General features: G+C 40.3%; 1 protein-coding gene across 5 annotated transcripts in view; it reads left to right on the top strand.

Annotated features, from left to right (window-relative positions):
- ppp6r3 (protein phosphatase 6, regulatory subunit 3) overlaps positions 1-21,925 on the top strand; it is a 163,914-nt gene that overhangs the window by 117,235 nt on the left and 24,754 nt on the right. For 3 of the 5 annotated variants that reach the window (XM_051923420.1, XM_028796152.2, XM_051923419.1), the window contains exons 16-22: positions 4,152-4,238; positions 6,994-7,091; positions 7,864-7,918; positions 11,823-11,953; positions 12,132-12,256; positions 19,037-19,196; positions 20,170-20,267. In XM_051923420.1, the coding sequence (XP_051779380.1) occupies positions 4,152-4,238; positions 6,994-7,091; positions 7,864-7,918; positions 11,823-11,953; positions 12,132-12,256; positions 19,037-19,196; positions 20,170-20,267 (754 nt within the window). The remainder of the gene's footprint in view (positions 1-4,151; positions 4,239-6,993; positions 7,092-7,863; positions 7,919-11,822; positions 11,954-12,131; positions 12,257-19,036; positions 19,197-20,169; positions 20,268-21,925) is intronic. The other 2 variants (XM_051923422.1, XM_051923421.1) reach the window with 2 other exon arrangements.

The following is a 21,925-nucleotide window of genomic DNA, read 5'->3' as shown; positions in this document are numbered from 1 at the left end:
GCTGAGAGGTCTAAAGGGTCTCCTCTTGTTTGTAGGGTTTCTTCGTAAGTCCAGATCTCAGCCTAATACAGGGTGAGCCAAAATGAAGTACCAGATTTCAAACGTTTATTCTACAGAAATGCTACAAGTTAAAAGTAAATTTCATTACAAAATAATAAAGGGCATACACAATTGATTTTTTTCCCCCAAATGTGTTTTAAAAATGTCTTCAAGGTGGTGGCCATCATTAGCGATTACACTCTTCGAGACAATTTGTGAACGCTCGCATGATTCATTCAGCCATTTCAAGGGGAATAGTGGCGATTTCATGGTGAATAGCATCCTTGAGGGCTTCGAGGTTTTGAGGTCGATGTGTGTGTAGCTTAGACTTGAGAATAGCCCCACACGAAGAAATTGCACAGAGTGAGATCAGGCGAATGTGAAGGCCACGCAACATCGCCGGACAGGGAGATCAGCTTCCCCGGAAACATCTTCCACAAAACTTGCATGGATCTCCGCGCCTTATGAGCTGTTGCTCTGTCCTGCTCAAACCAGGTATCCACCACCTCCTTTTCTTCCAGTTGGGGCCACAAAAAGTTCTCTAGCATTTCAATGTAATGTTCTGAAGTGACGGTGACTGTTACTCCCCCCTCCTCAACAAAGTAAGGGCCTACAGTGGTAAATTCTGAAATGGAGCACCAAACTGTAACACAGTCACTGTGTAGGGATCACTGATGAAGTTCACAAGGGTTGGATTCAGCCCAATAGTAAAAGTTTTGCTTATTTATGCAACCATTGAAATGAAAATGTGCCTCATTGCTGCACTTGACATCTCGATGAACGGTTTGCAGAATGTTCACACACAATTCTCTATGGCTCTCCCAGTCTCTGAGTTCCTACACTACCATCATTTTGTATGGATGGAAATTAATTTCCTCATGCAAAATCCTCCTCAAAGACGTGTTGGAAATGCCTACGGCAGAAGCATGTTTGCGCAGTGAACGTCCAGGAGACTGCAAAATTGATGCCCTTACAGCTTGGATGTTTTGAGGTGTTCATACAGCCTGGGGACGGCCTGGAGATTTTTTTGTTCAATGTTGTATCCATCTGTCTAAATTTAGCCGTCCTCTGGAGAAATGTTTTTTCGATTTGTGACGTCTCCGTTAGGAGGAATGCTGAAGTGTGTTCGGAAGGTGCTTTGCATAGTGATTATGGATTCGTTGTTTTTGTTTTAAATGTTTTGACAGCAAAAGCACGGTGCTCACCGGACCAAGGCATGTTGCCGAATGAAAACTACATGGGCTCGCCTGCTGAAGGACCCCCCACTCCAATCCACTCGGCTGCCACTACCTCACACAATGACTTTGAGAATTGTGGTGCTTCATTTTGGCTCACCCTGTAGAAATGGTGGGGCAAGAATTGAATGTGATGGCCTGTGCCTGTAGCGATGGGCACCACCCTCAGTTAGGGCTTCTTGTAGTTCGTAACTGAGATCTTCAGTGAGAGAATGAGACACTTAGAAATCTGTCTGAAGTGCCAAAAACAGTTGTATTGTGAACAGCCTTTTAGGTAAATATTGATTAACAAAGAAATAAATGTTCTATTTAAAATTCACAACAAACATATCACTCCTGTGAATCAAGACAAGATAAATTTGCAAATCATTGCCTTTAAGAATCATAAACTATGGACCTTCTGCCAGATTAAAAAGACGATTTGAAAAGCAGTATATTCACCTATTAAGAGTATTAAGCAATGCTTTGCTTCCCCAGTACTGGTTCTACACCTCCCTCCTTTACTCGTCGGAGGTCTAATTGAGAGACAGTTCCTTAACCCTCCATATTTGCATACTCGATCTCGGTCTCTTGTGCCCTCCATTGCTTTACTGTTCCCACAGAATGTGACCCCTTTGTCTGTCCGTCATTGTTCTCGGGGACTGAATCGTGTCTTTATCTCCATCAGTTTAACAGTCCAGGCTGCGTTGGAAATAAATTGCAATCCCCAGCAAGTGTCTGACAGATTCCGTACCCCTTCTCTTAAATGTTTTTCTATTCCTGGCTTTGCATTACCTGAGGAGAACAATCATCAATGTCCAGATATCTTGAGTTTATATGATGATTCCACTCACACAGTCATTCTCTAAATGGTGCCTTCCCACTTAAGCTGATTAGATAGATAGATAGATAGATAGATAGATATGAAAGGCACTATATCTATGTATTATATAGCGCCTTTCATATCTATCTATCTATGTATTATATACTGCCTTTCATTCTATCTATCTATCTATCTATCTATCTATCTATCTATCTATCTATCTATCTATCTATCTATCTATCTACCTATCTACCTATCTACCTATCTATCTATCTATCTATCTAATCAGCTTCTCGCTTCACCAGCATGCCCTCTCTCAATAGCACAGGAGAGCCGATGTTTGCTCCTGCATGTGCATCCATGCTGCTCTCAATACCACAACTGCAGGTCCCCCTCACAAAGTGCATACAGGCACTCAAAACTGATTAGCTACATAAAAATGAAGAAGGTCCTGTGTCCCAACCTGCCACACTGAAGCAGACTGTTCATGCAAAAGCATCAGAATTGGAAGATTTATGGGACAACAATCAGTACAAAATGTCAGGAAGTTGCTGAAAGTTTGTAAGGGAAAGGAGTTCTGGCACAGCTGCTCTTGGAGGTCTCTCTGTGTCGTAAATTTACAAATTACTTTTGAGGAAAGGTGTTTAAGCAAAATACACAAATCCTCTTTAGATAGAACTTTTTGTCCCCAGGGGGAAATTTTAGCTTTTTACAGATACTCTTTAAACAGTAAAACAAGTTTAGCAACAAAGAGGCGTGAGAAATACAGAACTTCTGTAAAAGTAGTACTCTAAACTTAGAACAGACCCAAACTTACTCATTACTCAAATAACAGCACAACACAATGAAACTTATTAGGTAAAAAGTACAACCGCGGCATTAACACATCACTGAACATGCCACTAAAAAATGACAAGGAATCCGTGCGCAAGTATTTACTTGCATATTATGTATGATCTGGTTAATAAAAGTCTTTATATAACTGAATGCTTCCAAAAGCACAAGTCTGTCCTGTCTCGGTGAAGTACTGCATTAATGGAGTGCTGCTGTTCTTTTATGAAATTGAAGCCAATTACCAGTGTGCAAGACTCATTGGACAATCCATCCTTTTATTTCTTCCCTGGGAGAATCTCTTTGCTGTGTCTTCAGAACTAGTGCCCTCATTAACGAGCGTGGCCCTTATCAGAAAGCAACAGATAGACTGTGATTTGTTAGCAGGAATTGGCGTCAGTTCTCCACTGGCTTGGACTTGCTCCTGTCGCTTGTGGTCTTCTTGCCTATCTTGGTTTCCTCTCAGTGTTTTACAGTTGCATTAAAAATATTCTTTCAATTTGCTTGTCCACCTCAAACTTTGATTGTACCAATTTACAGAGAACTACTTACCAACTACTTCTCCTCATGTTAGTCTTGTTTTCAAAGTTGAGCACAACTGCTGACGTGCTGCCAAATAAGACTTAGGAAGATGCAATAAATTAAAAAAAGTTAATTTTCTGAAGTATTTAAGTGGTCTTCCTTAGATGTGCCAGAAAAGTCAGTCATTTTCCAACCCACTATATCCTAACACAGGGTCACGGGTCTGCTGGAGCCAATCCCAGCCAGCACCGGGCGCAAGGCGGAACAAACCCCAGGCAGGGCACCGGCGCACACACACAAACACCCCCACACACCAAGTACACACACGGGACAATTTAGGATCGCCAGTGCACCTAACCTGCATGTCTTTGGACTGTGGGAGGAAACCCACACAGACACGGGGACAACATGCAAACTCCACGCAGGGAGGACCCAGGAAGCAAACCCAGGTCTCCTTACTGCGAGGCAGCAGCGCTACCACTGCACCACCGTGCCACCCTGCCAGAAAAGTATTTGTTATTAATAATAAACCAAACTGCAAGGCACTATACAGACAGAATCTGTTTGAATATTGTGATTGCCGTGCTTAAAAATATTCAAAGAATGTTGTACGTCCCTTTTTTGCATGTTCTGTTTTCACTTACAGTATGTTAGCCAGTTCTGTACATTCAAGTAATTTTGCTTATGGAGATTGACTTTTAGTTAATTCTTTTACTTTTTAGGTTAATACACATCATATTCACTCCTCAAGTGATGATGAAGTTGATTTCAAAGAGAGTGGCTTTAACCAGGATTCCGGTTTACAACAAGTAAGTTATGCTAAACACTTCCAGTGTTCTCCATTTGTCTGCCTGTTCTAGTCAGTTTCACAAGGTGACTCTTACAGATTTTAATTTCATTATTTTATGTTAACACAAATTAAGGGTGGCTGTTCTGTGGCTCCATTTCCTTTCACAGGTGAACAGTTTTAAATGGGCGGTGATATATTGCCTTTCACAGCTTGAACTGTCCCACTCCATACTAGCATAGTCCATGATCACTGAGTGAACGGCTTACTTAGACCTCAACATTGCCAGAAGAATAAGTAATTCTTATTTAAATTAAGTCCTCTTTTCCTGAATTATACATGAATTCTAATAATTCATTAGTTCTAACAGACTCAGTTTAAACACAGATTGCAAGCATGCGTTTCCTAGGCCCTTTTGAAGCAAATTAGTCCAAAGGGACATGCATGCAATCTCAAAATAACTTAATCATAGAATCAATGTGTGGTTGGCAGGAAAGCCCTGGACAAAGTATCAGTCCCTCATTTGGTGTGCGTGCGCACACACACACACACACACACAGTCGGTCACACTGGAGTCAATTTAGAGTCCCCAATTAACATAATCTACATGTCCTTGGGAATTTAGACAGGAAAAATTCAGGTGACATGGAGAGAATATGGAAACTCCACACAGACAATGACCGGGTATGGTGTTTGAAGCCAAAATTCTGGACATGGTAGTCATCCGGGCCTCTACTCCCAAGATATTTCTACATGTAAATTAAAATTTATAATTTACATGAAAAAGGGAGAGCTGCTCAATGTTATTCACACAAGTCAAGAAACCCTGCCAGGGAAATCCATTTTCTCTTGTGGAAGCTTAGAAAGGAGTGATCTTGTAGGTGGTAAGCAGTGTGGGCAAAGTTAGGTGAAGCAGTGAAAATGGAGAGAGTGCTCTGGCAGATGTGTATTTCAACCTGAGCTAGGGTTTTAGTAACTTGAGTAGTAAGGATTAGTCTGATTTTGGGGCTGTGAAGAATGAAGAGTGCAGGCTTTTCACTGCCCGTTAGGAGACACACAAGCATGCAGTTGGCATCTAGATGAGGAGGAGAGAACGCTAGTCTCGTAGTCTGTCCATAGACAGGAGTGCAGGAAGAAGTGAAGTGAAAAATTAAGTAGTCGTAGAGGAAAGATGAACAAAGAGGGTATAAATGCAGCATTACATTTGGTAATGAGGTGATGTTCTCGTGAGTGGGTAGGAGAGGCAGAGAATAAGGAAGTTTAAGGCTTTCCTTTTAGTCCTGTTTATACAAGAAAATGTGAAGTTTATCTTCACGGTTTAATTTGCTGAGAAAATAACAAAGTACATAGAGACAAGAGATTAAATGGTGAAAATGTGAAGATAAGGCAAGATAAAGATTAGGGTGGTTTCTGTTTGCATAATAGGCACATAGGTGGTTATCTCAGAAAGGCTGTGTCTCTGTCATTAGATGTCTTTCACTAAATTGCCAAGGCATTGTTTTAATGGAGTTGAGTGCTACTGGGTGGTAGACACTTGGATTGGCTTAGAAATCATAGATGCTGGGCCATTCGTGGCTGTCTGCGGAGTTTAGGGGCAACAGTGAAGAGTGATGCTGCCTCTTCTATGTATTTGAAAGCATTAATAAATAACCAAATTTAAGATCATTGTAATTGTCACCATAGATGGCATATCTTTACTAGATAGAGATGTACTTTGACTTTTATATTAGTATCCAAAATGCATTTATATGAGTATATATTTTAAAAAATACAACAAAATCAGAGTCCCAATGGAGTATGAGTGTGTGTATACTCAAAACATGTCCTTTGTGATTTGTGGCTCCTGCTGAACATCACACTGTAGCCCTTTTTCCAGAATTGTTAAGGACCTCATGAAGGGACCTTTTGGTTTTATTTTTGTTAATGGTTTGGGTTCCCTGCATGTATTTCATAAACATATTAGACTTTAGAGTAATGGAATCGCTTATCCCCAATGCTCACACTTTTCACTTCTCAGACGCAGCAGTCGCTCGCATACACACAGGGCTCTCAAAGTTCAACATACCAACCTCCAGTGTGAATGGAGCCCTCAGCACTGCACAGCAATGAAAGTGCCAGTACATTTTCTTAGTGGTGTTGCTCATGGAGGTGAAGGTAGGCAAAATGAAAAAAGCATGTGTGGTGTGGCTGGCCTGATGCTTTTTCTAAATGTACTTTGTAGTACGCTGAATATGTAAGACAAATAATATCAAAGGTGCAAGTCCAGCGTCATTTACTTACAACACCAGAGTGGCGAGGATGCCTCATGACAGTGCAAATTTAGTCTTTAAACTCTCTTGTCTACTTGCTTATGAAGCCCATCATTCGCAGATCATCTCCTCTTACTCAAGTATTTAAAGCCAGCTTGGCACACTCTGGTTCATTTGTAAATGTCATGCCATATAAGCATCTATGTTTAAACCTTAGTTTTAGGTACCACTCTATTGAGGTGTATGAAGAGGCTGTGAAATTCATGTTCTTGGATGGCAGCAAGAAATGTATTGACTGTCACCATGTTTTAGAGCCACATCACAGCCACCCCATCTGAGAAGCAGTGTTGACCTCTTTCAGTTATTAACGGACTAAAGCACAAGTGTAGTGGTGTAGGTGCTCCTAACTTATCAAGGAGTTTATTTTGAATCTCTCTGTAAATGTGTTTAAAGGTCTTGTTACATTTAAGTACTTGAGCTCCTCTAGTGTCAAGACTATATCACTATCGTTGGTCCTGGGTTTGCCAGGCCTTTTCTGATTATCAGATGCAACAAATGACGTCCAATTTTATTGACCAGTTTGGCTTCAGTGACGAGGAATTTGCTGACCAGGATGACGTCGTCGAGTGAGTATTTCATTTCTCTGCATGCTGCCTTTCTCTTCAGTTCTTGAAAAATGGCCATTTTAATATTTGATTGAACAAATGTGTGGGTGGAGGTTTTGGAAATGGGGTGTTTCAATCTTATTTCTTCAAAATTATTTATAAGGGTATTAGAATGGCCTCTGTTCCTACATATTGTATGTATTTTCGTATTTGAATGCAATTTTAGCAACAGCTTCTTCTTTGACAAATTATAATTTACCTTGGATGGCTAAAATGACTCTCTTGGTTTAATCTTCATTTCACAATGCATGGCTGTAAATGTGGTGTTCTTGTATTTTATTAACCTTTGACTCTAATGGGGATTGATGTAATTTAGTCAAGGAGGTGGTTTGTTGTCATGTCTCTGCCTCTAATTGTCCTTCTAATACACTTGACATTCAGAGACTTTCGCGACTGTAATTTAAGTTTTATTTTTAGCTATTGAAACCTCTAAAATGTGATTATTGGTTTACTTTATCAATTAATGGTTCATAAAGCAAGATAATTGTTTGTGAATTGGAAACGTGATTGCAGATTAGTTTTGGGCCCCATGTTTGGAACGTTTGTATGTCTTCTATGTTTGGGTTTTCTGCTTGAAGCTTTTTGAAAATTCTATGATTGGTGGCTGGTCTGGTTTTTATTCCAATATTCTCCTTCCTTTATTTTGATTTTGTTCATTGTTTAAAGGTTCCTATTCAGTTTGTGTGCTGCTTTGTTATCCTTAATATTTACACTTTTCTTGTTACTTTCACAGTATTCCCTTTGACAGAATATCTGACATCAATTTTACATTGAACACAAATGAGAGTGTAAGTACTGCCGGTGTTTTAGGTGTTTTCTCTTTATAAGAGGGATATGTACCATGTGTGCAAATTGGCCTTTTTGCTGCATTGCTTTTGTGTATAGTGGTAACACTTCACATCGATGTGCATGGACACGTGTTATTTCTGACAACTATATTCAACTAATGATCAAATTTATTTAGCCATGCACATTTTATCTCAAACACATTCAATTATCTTTCTAAACCTAAGACACTTTAAAGTATTTTTTCAGTTCAGGCAATAGCACTTTAATCTTCTGACTCAATGAAATGCAGCAAGCCAGGGCCACGTTGAGTTAGTGAGCTTTATAGCTCCTTGTTCATTCCGTTTTCCAGTCATTTACATTATGATGAATTGCTCGGATATTTACTGCGATCCTATTTGTGGGTTCACCACAATGCCTGAAACAAACAGCAGTGCTGCTTGGATTAAATAGGCTAATAACTAACATGACCGGGGCCGTTACTGATTAAGGAAGCTAGTGATTAGCAATTGGGTTAGTGACAGATAGAAACCCTTGATATGCATTTCTCAAAAATATCTACGTGAAATTTTTCAAGACTGGAACCAGGGGATTTACTTAAATCAGCCCTCTTCCCTTTTTATGTACTGCGCAGTATTCAGACTTCTTCACTTTTTTCACATTTGGCTATGTTGCTGCCTTGGGCTAAAATAAATTAAACTAGGAAATTTCTAATCCTCCATTTTTGAAAATAACAGTGGTTCATATAGAGCAAACTAAATTGTTTCATTTTGCCAAGACAGTGTATTGTTTTCACGTTAGAACATTATGGCTTCATGGTAATCGCATCTTGTTGTTCTTCATGCCCTAACATTCTTCTTTGATCATAATGATCATATTGCTATGAACTCCTAAACACAGGTCACTTTGTGCAGGTATTTATGTGTCTTTGTCGCACTTACACTTACAAGTGTATTCTGCACTTGACGCTTGGCAAATGGCACAGTTATTGTACATTTTCTGCCATTTCTCTCTGCAAATCCTCTCAAACTCTGTCAGGGTGGATGGAGACCATCAGACAGCAGTGTTCAGGTTTCTAAATCATGTTTGATTAGGGCTCAAGTTTCGGGTCTCTGTCTTTACTGTCAAATCACCACAGGATTTCCAAGAGACTCGATATTTCATATGTGGGGAAAATGTCTTTTCTGTTTACTGGATGAAACAAATCCTAGGATTAGGAGCAGGTTGGGTCTTTACAGGACTACCAACCAATCCCTATTGTTTTGATGCGATTGGGATTTCATTGATTTGATGTGATTGTGACTCACGGCCTCCCCAAAGCTTCAACACAATTGGGAATTCAAGGTGAAAGCAAACCACCCCACCAGTGCTTCGACAACATCACACTTTGGCTATCACAAGGAAGGTGGTGCGTAGTGCACCAGGGTAGTAGGGTGCTTTGTCCTGTTGGAAGATGACCTTTCAGCTCAGTCTAAGGCCCTGAGCACTTGGAGGCATGGTTTCATTAAGGATATCTTTGTACCTTGCTCTGTTTGACTTTCTCACACCCCAGTCTAGTATTTCAGTCCCTGATGCTGCCACCACCGTGCTTCGTCATTGGAATGGCACTGTGCAGGTGATGAGCGGTGCCTGGTTTCCTCCAGACATGGTTCTAAGAATTGAGGCTAAACAGTTCAATCTTGGGTACATCAGATCTTAGAATCTTATTTCTCATTGTCTGAAGGTCCTTTAGGTGCCTTTTTGCTTACTGAGGAAAGGTTTTCGCCTGGTCACACTTGTCATAAAGTCCAGATCAGTGGAGTGTTGCAGTTATGGTTGTCCTTCTGGACGTTTCTCCTTTTTCCATGCAAATTCTGTGGAGCTCAGCCAGAGTGACCATCGGGATCTTGTTCACCATTCATTTCCTCCCCTGATTGCTCAATTTGGCTGCACAGCCAGCTCTTTTAAAAGTGGTGGTTGCTCTAAACTTCCATTTATGGAGGCCACAGTGCTCTCCAGAACCTTCAATGGTGCAGACATGTTTTTGTAGCTTTTACTCACCTGTTGGCCATTCTGTAGACTGGTGTGTGTCTTTCCTAGTCAGTTCGGAGATCCTAGTGATGGACAGTAGAGTGGGATACACCTGAAGTTGTCTGATTGCACTGTAGCTAAAGGCCTGAAAGATTAACATATTTCAAGGAAAAATTAATGGGAGAAAGTAAGGTAAAGATGGAGCATCATATGTGAAGACCTGACAAATTAGTGAGAAGTTAGCATGCGCTTCAATTTGGTGATCATGTTTGGATAGTTATATTGGAATTGTAAGAACAAGCGAAAAAGCCCCTGGTGACATAGGTGCCCGTCAGATTATTTACCTTTTCACAAACCTTTTGATGAGGTCCCACATGAGAGCGGCTACGTATCAGACTATATTGATAATTTCCAGTTTCAGGGTGCAAAGTTTGCTTAAGCACTAAAAACAGGTTTATGGGTAGAGGAATTTGTTAATTGAAGTTTTGTCGGGGTGAGTGCTGAGTCGCTGCACAATTTAGTATAAATGATCAAGTAAAAGTAATAAAGTCATAAGCTTTGCAGATAATACTAAACTGGGTGGAAAGGCAGATAATGTTGAATCAATTGAATTTTTCCAGAGGTACATGGGCAGAACAGAGGAGGGAACAGATTTGTTACAAATAAAATTTAACATTAAGTAAATATAAAGCATTATGCATTGGAGTTAAAGTAGGCTTGAATTCACAACAGGAGTTTGAAGTTTGAAAGTACTCCTTATGAAATGTATTGGGGAGTCGTAGCGGTCTGGTCATTGTTCACATACAGACATTGGACAGTGATTAAGAAGGATAATAGGATGTTAAATTTTATAGCCCCCTGATGTGTGGAGTACAAATCAAAGGAAGTTATGCTGAAGTTTTATTCCACATGAGTGAGGCCTCATCCGGAGTGCTGTGTGCGGTTTGGTCTCAAGGCTACAGAAAAAGACACAACAGCACTAGAGAAAGTCCAGAGGAAAACAAGTAAGCTGACTGAGGACCTGCTGAAGGAGTTTCACCTTTTCAGTTTAAGCAAATGATTATGGCATGGATGATCAGTTTAAAATAATGAAGGGAGTCAGTATAGTAGACTGTGTAAATGAGTTCTTCTATAAGAAAAAAAGGGTGCTAGAGGGAAAAATGGTTTTAGGAGAAATTAGTTGGGTAAGATTTAAATGTCCGTTGGGCTTAATGTCCACTTCTGGCATTTTGCTGTAGTTTGTGCTCATGAATGAAGTAAGACTGCGCTAAAGTTTTGTGTTTGCGTGAACTCAATGAATGAATTAGAGAGAGCATAACAAGATTCTAAGTGCTCAGCTTCATCCCTGAGATGACAAAATTGGTTTCATTGATAACACACAGCCAACTAATTAAGGCTGATTGTGCCCTGTACTAGACTGGTGTTCCATGGAAGTTTTCTTTTTTTCTCATTCCTCTCACACCAATCTGCACCTTCACACAATCCTTCAGTATAAAAAGTGGATTAAAAAAAAGGCCGAATACATTTATAACTCCTCCTGCTTGATGCCAAATTCAATGTTTTATATAGAAACCTCAGATCAATTTGGAACCTACATTTTTGTACTAATGAATGTGGATAGAAGCCATTCTTCTGTCAGGGTAGTGCCGTCTGTTACTAAGATTGTGTCGCTTTTGAAGGTTAACAGCTGTGTGTCTGCCATCTCTTCAGTCTCCAGTTTGAATCTAATTGATGGATGAATGTAATTTGGCCTGATCCCGTCTGCACTCTGTGCACTTGTACACTTCTCTGAGGTCACACTTGTGTTACAGAATCAGGATGATGTGTGTGTATTGGCGTGTTAAGATGAGCTGTGGCCTAGAATTGTGGGGTTAATATTTTATTTTTTGGTTGCAGGCTAACATTGCCTTGTTTGAGGCTTGTTGTAAAGAGAGAATTCAGCAGTTTGAGGACACTGGCTCTGATGAGGAGGATATATGGGACGAAAAAGACGTAGCATTTGCACCAGAAAAACAAAGACGTCACAGGTAGTTGAGCACCTTTTTCCTCTGTGTTTAAATCTAAAGGTATTATTTTCACATGAGTGTGTAAAGGAGCTGGATTTGTATTCACGTTTCTGGTTGTTTCTACCAAGGCTAATTTTCATTTTTGATTTCCTCTTAGCCTGATATCAGTGTTCATTTTACATTTAATGTCTCTCTTCAGAAGCTCAGGAAGCACTGATAGTGAAGAAAGCACTGACTCAGAAGAGGAGGATGTGGTGAAGCGAGATCTGTTTGAGCAGAATAGTGCCAATGTAGATGACCGAATGGAGGTGGACACAGGCGAAAGTGAGTGGTGTGCTTTTATCACTCTGTGCCTTTGGCAAGCTTCTCATAAAGTTTTTGGTTTTTCTTTTTAGTTATTTTATTCCCCCATATCCCCCACTCCCCCTCACGTTCCTCATCCATTTTTTGTGCTTTTTCTGCAAGAGCAGAGGGAAGCAAAGTTGGTCCTGTACGGCTGTAATGGCTGCAGGTTTTTGTTCCAACCCCTTTTCTTAATGAATAGTCATTTGGCTGGTGAAGCACTCATTTGTGTACAGTGTAATATTTTGTTTTAGTTGTCTGTCTTGTTAAGATTCCCTACTTTTGTCTGGTTATCTTAGTTTTAAGCAGCTGTGTTCACTGTTTTGAATGGCTACTTATTACTAATTCCGCTTACTATTACTTATTCCACTAAGATGGAAATGACAAAGAATCCAGTAGTTGTCCATCTAACTTGTATTTATTCATATCTGTGTGTATTCATCATGTAGTATCTACTTTAATTAAATATTTGGAAGGAAAGTACAGTAATCCCTCCTCCATCGCGGGGGTTGCGTCCCAGAGCCACCCGCGAAATAAGAAAATCCGCAAAGTAGAAACCATATGTGTATATGGTTATTTTTATATTGTCATGCTTGGGTCACAGATTTGTGCAGAAACACAGGAGGTTGTAGAGAGACAGGAACGTTATTCAAACACTGCAAACAAACATTTGTCTCTTTTTCAAAAGTTTAAACCGTGCTCCATGACAAGACAGAGATGACAGTTCTGTCTCACAATTAAAAGAATGCAAACATATCTTCCTCTTCAAAGGAGTGCGTGTCAGGAGCACAGAATGTCACATAGATAGAGAAAACAATCTCTAGCAAACAAATCAATAGGGCTGTTTGGCTGTTAAGTATGCGAAGCACCGCGGCACAAAGCTGTTGAAGGCGGCAGCTCACACCCCCTCCGTCAGGAGCAGACAAAGAGAGAGAGACAGAGTTTGTTTTTCAGTCAAAAATCAATACGTGCCCTTCGAACTTTTAAGTATGCGAAGCATCGTGCAGCATGTCGTTTCAGGAAGCAGCTGCACAAAAGATAGCAACGTGAAGATAATCTTTCAGCATTTTTAGACGAGCGTCCGTATCGTCTAGGTGTGCGAACAGCCCCCCTGCTCAATCCCCCTACGTCAGGATCAGAGAAAGTCAGCACAAGAGAAAGAGAAATGTAAGCTGGGTAGCTTCTCAGCCATCTGCCAATAGCGTCCCTTGTATGAAATCAACTGGGCAAACCAACTGAGGAAGCATGTACCAGAAATTAAAAGACCCATTGTCCGCAGAAATCCGCGAACCAGCAAAAAATCCGCGATATATATTTAAATATGCTTACATATAAAATCCGCGATGGAGTGAAGCCGCGAAAGGCGAAGCACGATATAGCGAGGGATCACTGTAAACAAAAAAAGTGGAGGACTGAGAATTACCTGTCTAAGGTCGCAAATCAGTTGTATGATTTCCTTGGAAAGGAAAAAAAAAAATAAAATGTCCTGACCTGACATAGAGGATCATGGGGAGCTGAAGCCTATTCTGGTTCTGGTAGTAGTTAGGCAGCAACTGGGCACTGGGGTGAGAACCACACTCGCACAGGGATGTTTAGGATTTGCCAGGTAGTCTTAATACAAATGTTATGTTTTTGGGTTTAAATAACAATCTTCTCAATCTGAGGTGAAAAGAAAATGTTTAATTCTGTTACTACTTCATGCACTTTTGTTTTTGATTTAATGAAATCCAAAAATTCAAAAGGAGCAGCGAACTCTGAAACTGATGTACATGGACATGACACTTTAATCGTCTAGGCCAGGGGTGCTCAATGCATCGATCGATTGCGTTGCATTCAAAAAAAAAATTTTTTTTAACGATAGTCTGTCATATATCCTCCCTATGGCATTTGCCACTTGATTGACATACAGGGCGGCCAGTCTGAGATCTCTTTTCTTCTAACACACTGGTCATTCCACACGCACGAGCTACTGCAAAACTCCGGCTATCCAAGTGATCTAGTTAGCCTTCCAATTTATATCGACTAAAGAAGGGATGTAAAAAAATTTGTTAGGGGTTGGGGGGGATTTGTTGTTATGGGCTGGATGTGGAATTGGAAAATGATTTTTTTTTTTCTCACAATGTCACAATCAAAGTGCATTTGTCTGATCTCTCAAACTATCATTGATATTCCACAGAAGGAAAATGTGGAAAGGCACTTTCGAACTGTTCATAAAAACTACGAAACTGACTTCCTTCTGAAAAGCGATTTGAGAAAGGAGAGGGAACTAAAATCGCAATTAATCGGACAGCCGTCATTTTTCACTCTGCTGAATTCAAAAGCAAAGCCAGACACACCAAAGCAAAAGGGGGCGCGAATGTTGCCATATGTGGCATAATTTTCACTATTCCGTAGGAAAATTTTAAACTTGTAGCGGTGTATCGGCAGCAAAAAATATAGGAATAAATTTTATTAGGGTTTCAAAAAACGTCAGGGGGGCATGATTAAAACTATTATGAAAACTTGGGTCACAAATACTTAAAGGTTGAGAAACGCTGCATTTAGGGAAGATGTTGAGGGTGATTCACCCGCATCAAAAATTGCAACACTTTCACCTAAAACTCCTCTACAGTGGAGGATGAGATTTTGACACTACAGGGTGACATTCAGCTGAAGTATGGGGCTCATGGACAGTTTTGGAAAAGTACCCAAACATGAGGAAATGTGCTACCTCCTTGACTGCATTATTCGGCTCTACATATTTATGTGAGTCAGCCTTTTCCCACATGAAGATTATTAAATCCAAATACTGTAGTGACCATAAATGTATTGAATTTTTATTGTGCCATAAGGGTTATTCAGTTATGCAAGGTACAACAACATATATTTCATGTATAAAGTATACTTTATATACAGTACTGTGCAAAAGTTTTAAACAGGTGTGAAAAAATGCTGTAAACAAAGAATGCTTTCAAAAATGGAAGTGTTAATCATTTATTTTTATCAATCAACAAAATGCAGTGAATGAACAAACGAAAAATCTAAATCAAATCAATATTTGGTGTTACTACCTTTTGCCTTCAAACCAGCATCAATTCTTATAGGTCCACTTGCACAAAGTCAGGGATTTTGTAGGATTCTAGTCAGGTGTCTGATCAACCAATTCTACCAAACAGGTGCGAATGATCATCAATGTCACACATAATATAATATAATATAATATAATATAATATAATATAATATAATATAATATAATATAATATAATATAATATAATATATGGTCTTAAAAGTTTTGTAGTGAACACGCATTCATCTAGATCAGCCTATCTGGGATTGTGTGAGCTGATTGAAATACATTATTCTGGAACCGGCTAATCCACTGATGAGAAATCACACTAAAGCAAATCTGAATTTGTTGTGGGATGGGGGTGGGTGTTTTGTATCATAATCGTAACTGAGAGAATCAAAGTGGAAAATAAAGCGCTAACTTTTAAAGTCCTATAAATCAAATGAATGTGTTTATTGTATAATATTAACAATAAGAGCAGCTCACTACTGAAAGCGGTAAATTTGCCGTGGAGCAGGTTTCAAACTCATGATCTCTGTATTATAAGTCAGTGGATCTTACCGCTGTACCATGGAAGATGGCGTATTGTACTGGCATCTTTTGTGAAAGTGAGTGTTTGATATTTGCCCATCAGCCTTCACACATTATACAGTTCATGTCTACATCTTGTTACTTTTTACTACTTCTTCTTTCGGCTGCTCCCGTTAGGAGTTTCCACAGTGGATCATCTTCTTCCATATCTTTCTGTCCTCGTCATCTTGTTCTGTTACAGCCATCACCTGCATGTCCTCTCTCACCACATCCATAAACCTCCTCTTAGGCCTTCCTCTTTTCCTATTCCCTGGCAGCTCTATCCTTCGCATCCTTCTTCCAATATACCCCTCATCCCTCCTCTGCACATGTCCAAACCAACGCAATCTCGCCTCTCTGACTTTGTCTCCCAACCGTCCCACTTGAGCTGGCCCTCTAATGTCCTCATTTCTAATCCTGTCCATCCTCTGCCACCTCTAGCTCTGTCTACTGCTTTCTGGTCCTTGCCACCGTCTCCAATCCATATAACATAGCTGGTCTCACTACCGTCTTGTAGACCTTCCCTTTCACTCTTGCTGATATTCGTCTGTCACAAATCACTCCTGACGCTCTTCTCCACCCATTCCACCCTGCCTGCACTCTCTTCTTCACTTCTCTTCCACAATCTCCTTTACTCTGTACTGTTGATCCCAAGTATTTTCAACTAATCCACCTTCAGCCAACTCTACTCCCCTCATCCTCATCATTCCACTGACCTCCCTCTAATTCACACACATGTATTCTGTCTTGGTGGTCCTACTGACATTCATTCCTCTCCTCTCATATCTCCACCTCTCCAGGGTCTCCTCAACCTGCTCCCTACTCTCTCTACAGATCACAATGTCATCAGCAAACATCACAGTCCATGGGGACTCCTGTCTAATCTCTTCTGTCAATCTGTCCACCATTGCAAATAAGAAAGGGCTCAGAGCTGATCCCTGATGTAATCCCACCTCCGTCACTCCTACCGCAGACCTCACCACGGGCACGCTTCCCTCGTACATATCCTGTACCACTCTTACGTACTTCTCTGCCACTCCTGACTTCCTCATACAATACCACAGCTCCTCTTGAGGCCCCCATCATGTGCTTTCTCCAGGTCCACAAACACGCACTGCAGCTCCTTCTTTCCTTCTCTAAACTTCTCCAACATCCTCAGAGCAAACATGACATCTGTGGTGCTCTTTCTTGGCATGAAACCATCCTGCTGCTCACTTCTTAACTGAGCTTCCACTACTCTTTCCCATAACTTCATGCTGTGGCTCATCAGTTTTATCCCCCTGTAGTTACTGCAGTCCTGCACATCCCCCTTATTCTTAAATATCGGCACCAGTACACGTCTGCTGCACTGCTCAGTGCATCCTCTCACTTTCCAAGATTCCATTAAACGATCTGGTTAGAAACTCCACTGCCATCTCTCCTAAACACCTCTGTGCTTCCATAGGTATGTCATCTAGACCAACGGCCTTTCCATTCTTCATCCTCTTCATCGCTGTCCTTACTTCCTCTTTGCTAAATCGTTGTACTTCCTGATTCTCTATCTCCACATCATCCAACCTCTTCTCTCTCTCGTTCTCTTCATTCATCAGCCTCTCAAAGTATTCTTTCCATCTTCTCAACACACTCTCCTCACTTGTGAGTACGTTTCCATCTTTATCCTTTATCACCCTAACCTGCTGCACATCTTTCCCAGCTCGGCCCCCCTGTGTAGCCCACTGGTCCTTTTCTCCCTCCTTTAATGTGCTACCTCTCCTACAACTCATCATACACCTTTTCTTAAGCCTTCGCCACCTCTCTCTTCACCTTGCACCTTATCTCCTTGTACTCTTGTCTACTTTCTGCATCTCTCTGACTGTCCCACTTCTTCTCTGCCATCCTCTTCCTCTGTATACTCTCCTGTATTTCCTCATTTCACCACCAGGTTTCCTTTTCCTCTTTCCAGATGTCACACCAAGCCCCCTTCTTGCTGTCACCCTTACATCATCTGCTGTAGTTGCCCAGTTGTCTGGTAACTCTTCACTGCCACCCAGTGCCTGTCTCAACTTCTCCCTAAACTCAACCTTGCAGTCTTCCTTTTGTCAACTTCCACCATTTGATCCTTGGCTCTGCCCTCACTCTCTTCCTCTTCTTGATTTCCAACATCATCCTACAGACCACCATCCTATGCTCTTAACTTCACTTTTCCCTGCCACCACTTTGCAGTCTTCAATCTCCTTCAGATCAACTCTTCTGCATAGGATGTCATCTGCCTGTGTGCATCTTCCTCCAAACTTATATGTCACCGTATGTTCCTCCCTCTTCTTAAAATACGTATTCACCACAGTCATGTCCATCCTTTTGGCAAAATCCACTGTCCTCTAACCTTCTTCATTCCTCTCCTTGACACATATCTACCCATCACCTCCTCGTCTGCTCTGTTCACTTCACCAACATGTCCATTGAAATCCGCTCCAATCACCACTTTCTGTTCATCACTTCATCCAACTCACTCCAGTAATCTTCTTTCTAACCCATCGCACACCCAACTTGAGGTGCATATGCACTAACAACATTCATCATCACACCTCCAATTTCTAGCTTCATAATCATTACTCTGCCTGACACTCTTTTCACCTCCAAAACACTCTTGACATGCTGTTCCTTCAAAATGACTCCTTCCCCATTTCTCCTCCTATTCACACCATGATAGAAAAATTTGAACCCCCTCAATTCCACCTGGCCTTACTCCCCTTCCATTTAGTCTCTTCACGCATAATATATCAACCTTCCTTCTCTCCATCATATCTGCTAACTCTCTCCCCTTACCAGTCATACTGCCAACATTCAAAGTTCCTACCCTCAGTTCCACTCTTTACTTTCCTCATCTCCTCTTGCCTCCGTGGCTAAAGTGGTCATCTTGTCAGATTGGTGCACACCAACATTTGTACAGCTTTTGTCCCCATAGTTTGATATCAAACAGAAAATAAAGTCTTCTTACAGCCTTTAAAGATTAGACATGTTGAACCATGTAAAGGCCCAAATGACAAACGTCACCAGTGTATTGCTCCGGGTGAGACTGCTGAAGTACAGAAAAAGCACTTGCCGTTTTGATGTGATTATAGTGCTAACAGTTGTTCTGTTTTCTAATTTTTTTTTGTTATTTAAGCTGGATGGACAGCTAACTTTGATGATGTGCCAATGGATACTGGAAATGCAGTGGCCTCCACTACCGATGCAGCTAGTTCAGGTGGATGGAGTACAAGGGAAATCTCAACAGAGAAAGAAGCGGGATGGGCGAGTTTTGCTGAGTTTACTTCAGACATAAGGTATTGTTAACATGAAAGTAGTGAAACAAAGTTTCTTATTTTTTTAGTATTTGTTTGCTCGCTGTGCACCTGCTTTCTGTAGGAGTCTTCAACTCCACACCACACTTCAACATGGGAATTTGATTTACAAAAAGTGACTTTTTGTTGGGGGTGTGGGGAGCACACGTTTCTACTCGGTAAGACATTTAAAGAACGTGAGAGATGCACAAGGGTGAGTGTGTCCCCAAAATGTTCAAAGAAAATCCAAGTTTTGTACATTTTTGTAAGATGATGTATTTGGTTATTATCTCTGTTGTTGGCATGTAACATCTTAACATTCACCCAATGGTCTCAGTTAACAGATAATACTAAAGTTGACACAAGTAAGTGCTATCAAGATTTGATTCCTCAAGTTTTTGTTTTTCAGCTGTACAAATAAAAGATAATCACAAAGGCACCAGCAACTTATTAAAACTTTAATTAGTAGTTATTAGTCTGCCTCTCTGAAAATGACAAAATCCTACACACGGAGTTATTTGCACCGTCTTCAGTTAGGTTACTCAGTGATCAACATTTGTACATGTCAGTTACTCCTTTTATCTGATTGTACATGTTGTAGTGTATGTCTTATCTCACGTCACCGTAGTCTTCCTCATAAGAAATCTTGACTTGGAGATTTTTGATTAACTTGACCCGACTTTGGGTCCCTTAAGTTCACAAGTCACCATTGCAATGGCCTGACCTTCAGTTTTATGACTGAAGATTATCCATTATGATTAGTTTTTGGCTGCCATCACACTCGACTTGTCAATCCAAATTTTGATATCAATTCAAGATGAGTCCAAAAGCCGTTTAAATGCTGTAAAATGCCAGCCTGGACTTGTTTCTTAATTAGGATTAGCAGGTCCTAAATGCCATAAAGTCTGTGTAGGTTTAAGAGCCATTGTGGTACTGTCCACTTAAACCTGGGTCATGATATTTGGTTTCTTTATAGCCCTAAAGATCCCTTAAGAAGCAGTTCTCCTGTGGCAATGGAAATCAATTCTGAGACACCTGATCCTCTCGGTGTGAATTTAACATCCAATTATGAAGGTAAGTTATCATTTCTTATGGCAATTATGGAGGTAGATTTTTGCATGCTGGGCACCTCATGTACAGTAAGTAGAGCAGAAAACAAAACTGTTGGTGCCAGGTAAGGGGGACAGTTTGTTGATAAACAGCTAATGACAGATGACCACTTTGGATCAGCCGGTCTGGTTTGTGTGCTGCTTTCAAGACCCTTAACACGAGGCTGACTCAAAATCATGGGGTTTTTTTTTTAGCTTTAATATTTTAAGCAATTACACAGTGTTGTACACTTAGCACCAAATCTGGAAAGAGTCTGCCATACACAATATGTTGTGCATCTTTTTCTTATGTTTGTTGGTGTCGTTATCGCAAATTAAAGTCAAAAAACAAAAAATAAACAAAGTGTGCCTTATACTTTTTGTTTAATGTACCATTATAATCTTTAATAACTTGGAGAGGCAGAGATGGAGCACCACTCCTCTAGCGTAGTTTAATTGGCCTGTTAATTGCATTGTTATCAAGATAAAGAGTGACAGCTCTTACCAGTTTTAGTATCTCACATTTTTCCAAAAATAAGAATCTCACACCCTAAACTATGGTTGCCTTCTTTGAGCAGTTTAGCCGCAGTTTATACAGTGATGAGGACTCCATTTTTGAATATCACATTGCATATATATCTCGGATTAAATGTTTGTTACTTCCTAAGGAACTTTTCCATTTTTATGAAACTCGGTCTAAACTAATGTTGACTAAAGCACCTGTCCTTCATTTTTGGAATTGCTTCTATTAAAACTTCCACTGTTTACGTTACACTCAATGAACTAAAGTTTCTAGAATTGGACCTGATAACTTTGATTTAAATAGGAGGACTTTAATAAATTCCTAGCTACTGCAGCCTTAATCAATGATGTAAAGTGTGTGTGTGTATAAATGTTGTATACGTGTTTAGAGAGTCCTTATTCTCACATGTGTAGAGTCCAGTGAAACTCTTACCTGCATGTACCCTTCCACTCACTGGTGCCTTCAATAAAGAACAGGATTTTGCCTCAACTGGAATATGAGGAAGGGCCCAAAAATTCCTGGAATTGGTCAATAATTCATTCCCGGAAACACTTGTAATCAAAAGAACTCTTATATTAAAGCAAATTTCCCTTACGAATTAATGGAAACTCGGATGATTCGTTCCACAACCTATAAATATCCATATAAAAATGATTAATCCAAAATATAAAGTAAAATACATAAAACAAATTAACCTGCACTTTACCTTTGAAAAGAATTGTGGCTGGTGTGAGGGAGATGAGCAGGAGGGTTATTGTGTAGGACGACTTTGACTAAGACTAACTCAATCACTGCTATCTGTTGGCTCACTGGAATCTTCTTTCTTTTTCTTGTGACTTTAACAAGGAACCATCCAGTGACATTTGCTTTTGCTTCCTTTTGAGGATTTCAGGGAAATGTGACATTGTGTTGTCGTTAAACAGATTCATTGCTCGCACTGCTACAGCCTTATTCGGGAGGTACTTTTCTACAAAATTTTGCACTCTTTCCCACATTTTACACGTCTCCCTAATCTAATACCGCTACTAAAGAACAGTCACTACACTTGGACACAAAATAAAAAAATGCTTTATGGACACACACGTGGTCACAATGCTATACTAAGCAGTATACGCCAACTG

This window comes from Erpetoichthys calabaricus, chromosome 2, assembly GCF_900747795.2.
Source record: "Erpetoichthys calabaricus chromosome 2, fErpCal1.3, whole genome shotgun sequence".
Classification (NCBI taxonomy): domain Eukaryota; kingdom Metazoa; phylum Chordata; class Cladistia; order Polypteriformes; family Polypteridae; genus Erpetoichthys; species Erpetoichthys calabaricus.
This window is presented reverse-complemented; position numbering and strand designations above follow the sequence as displayed.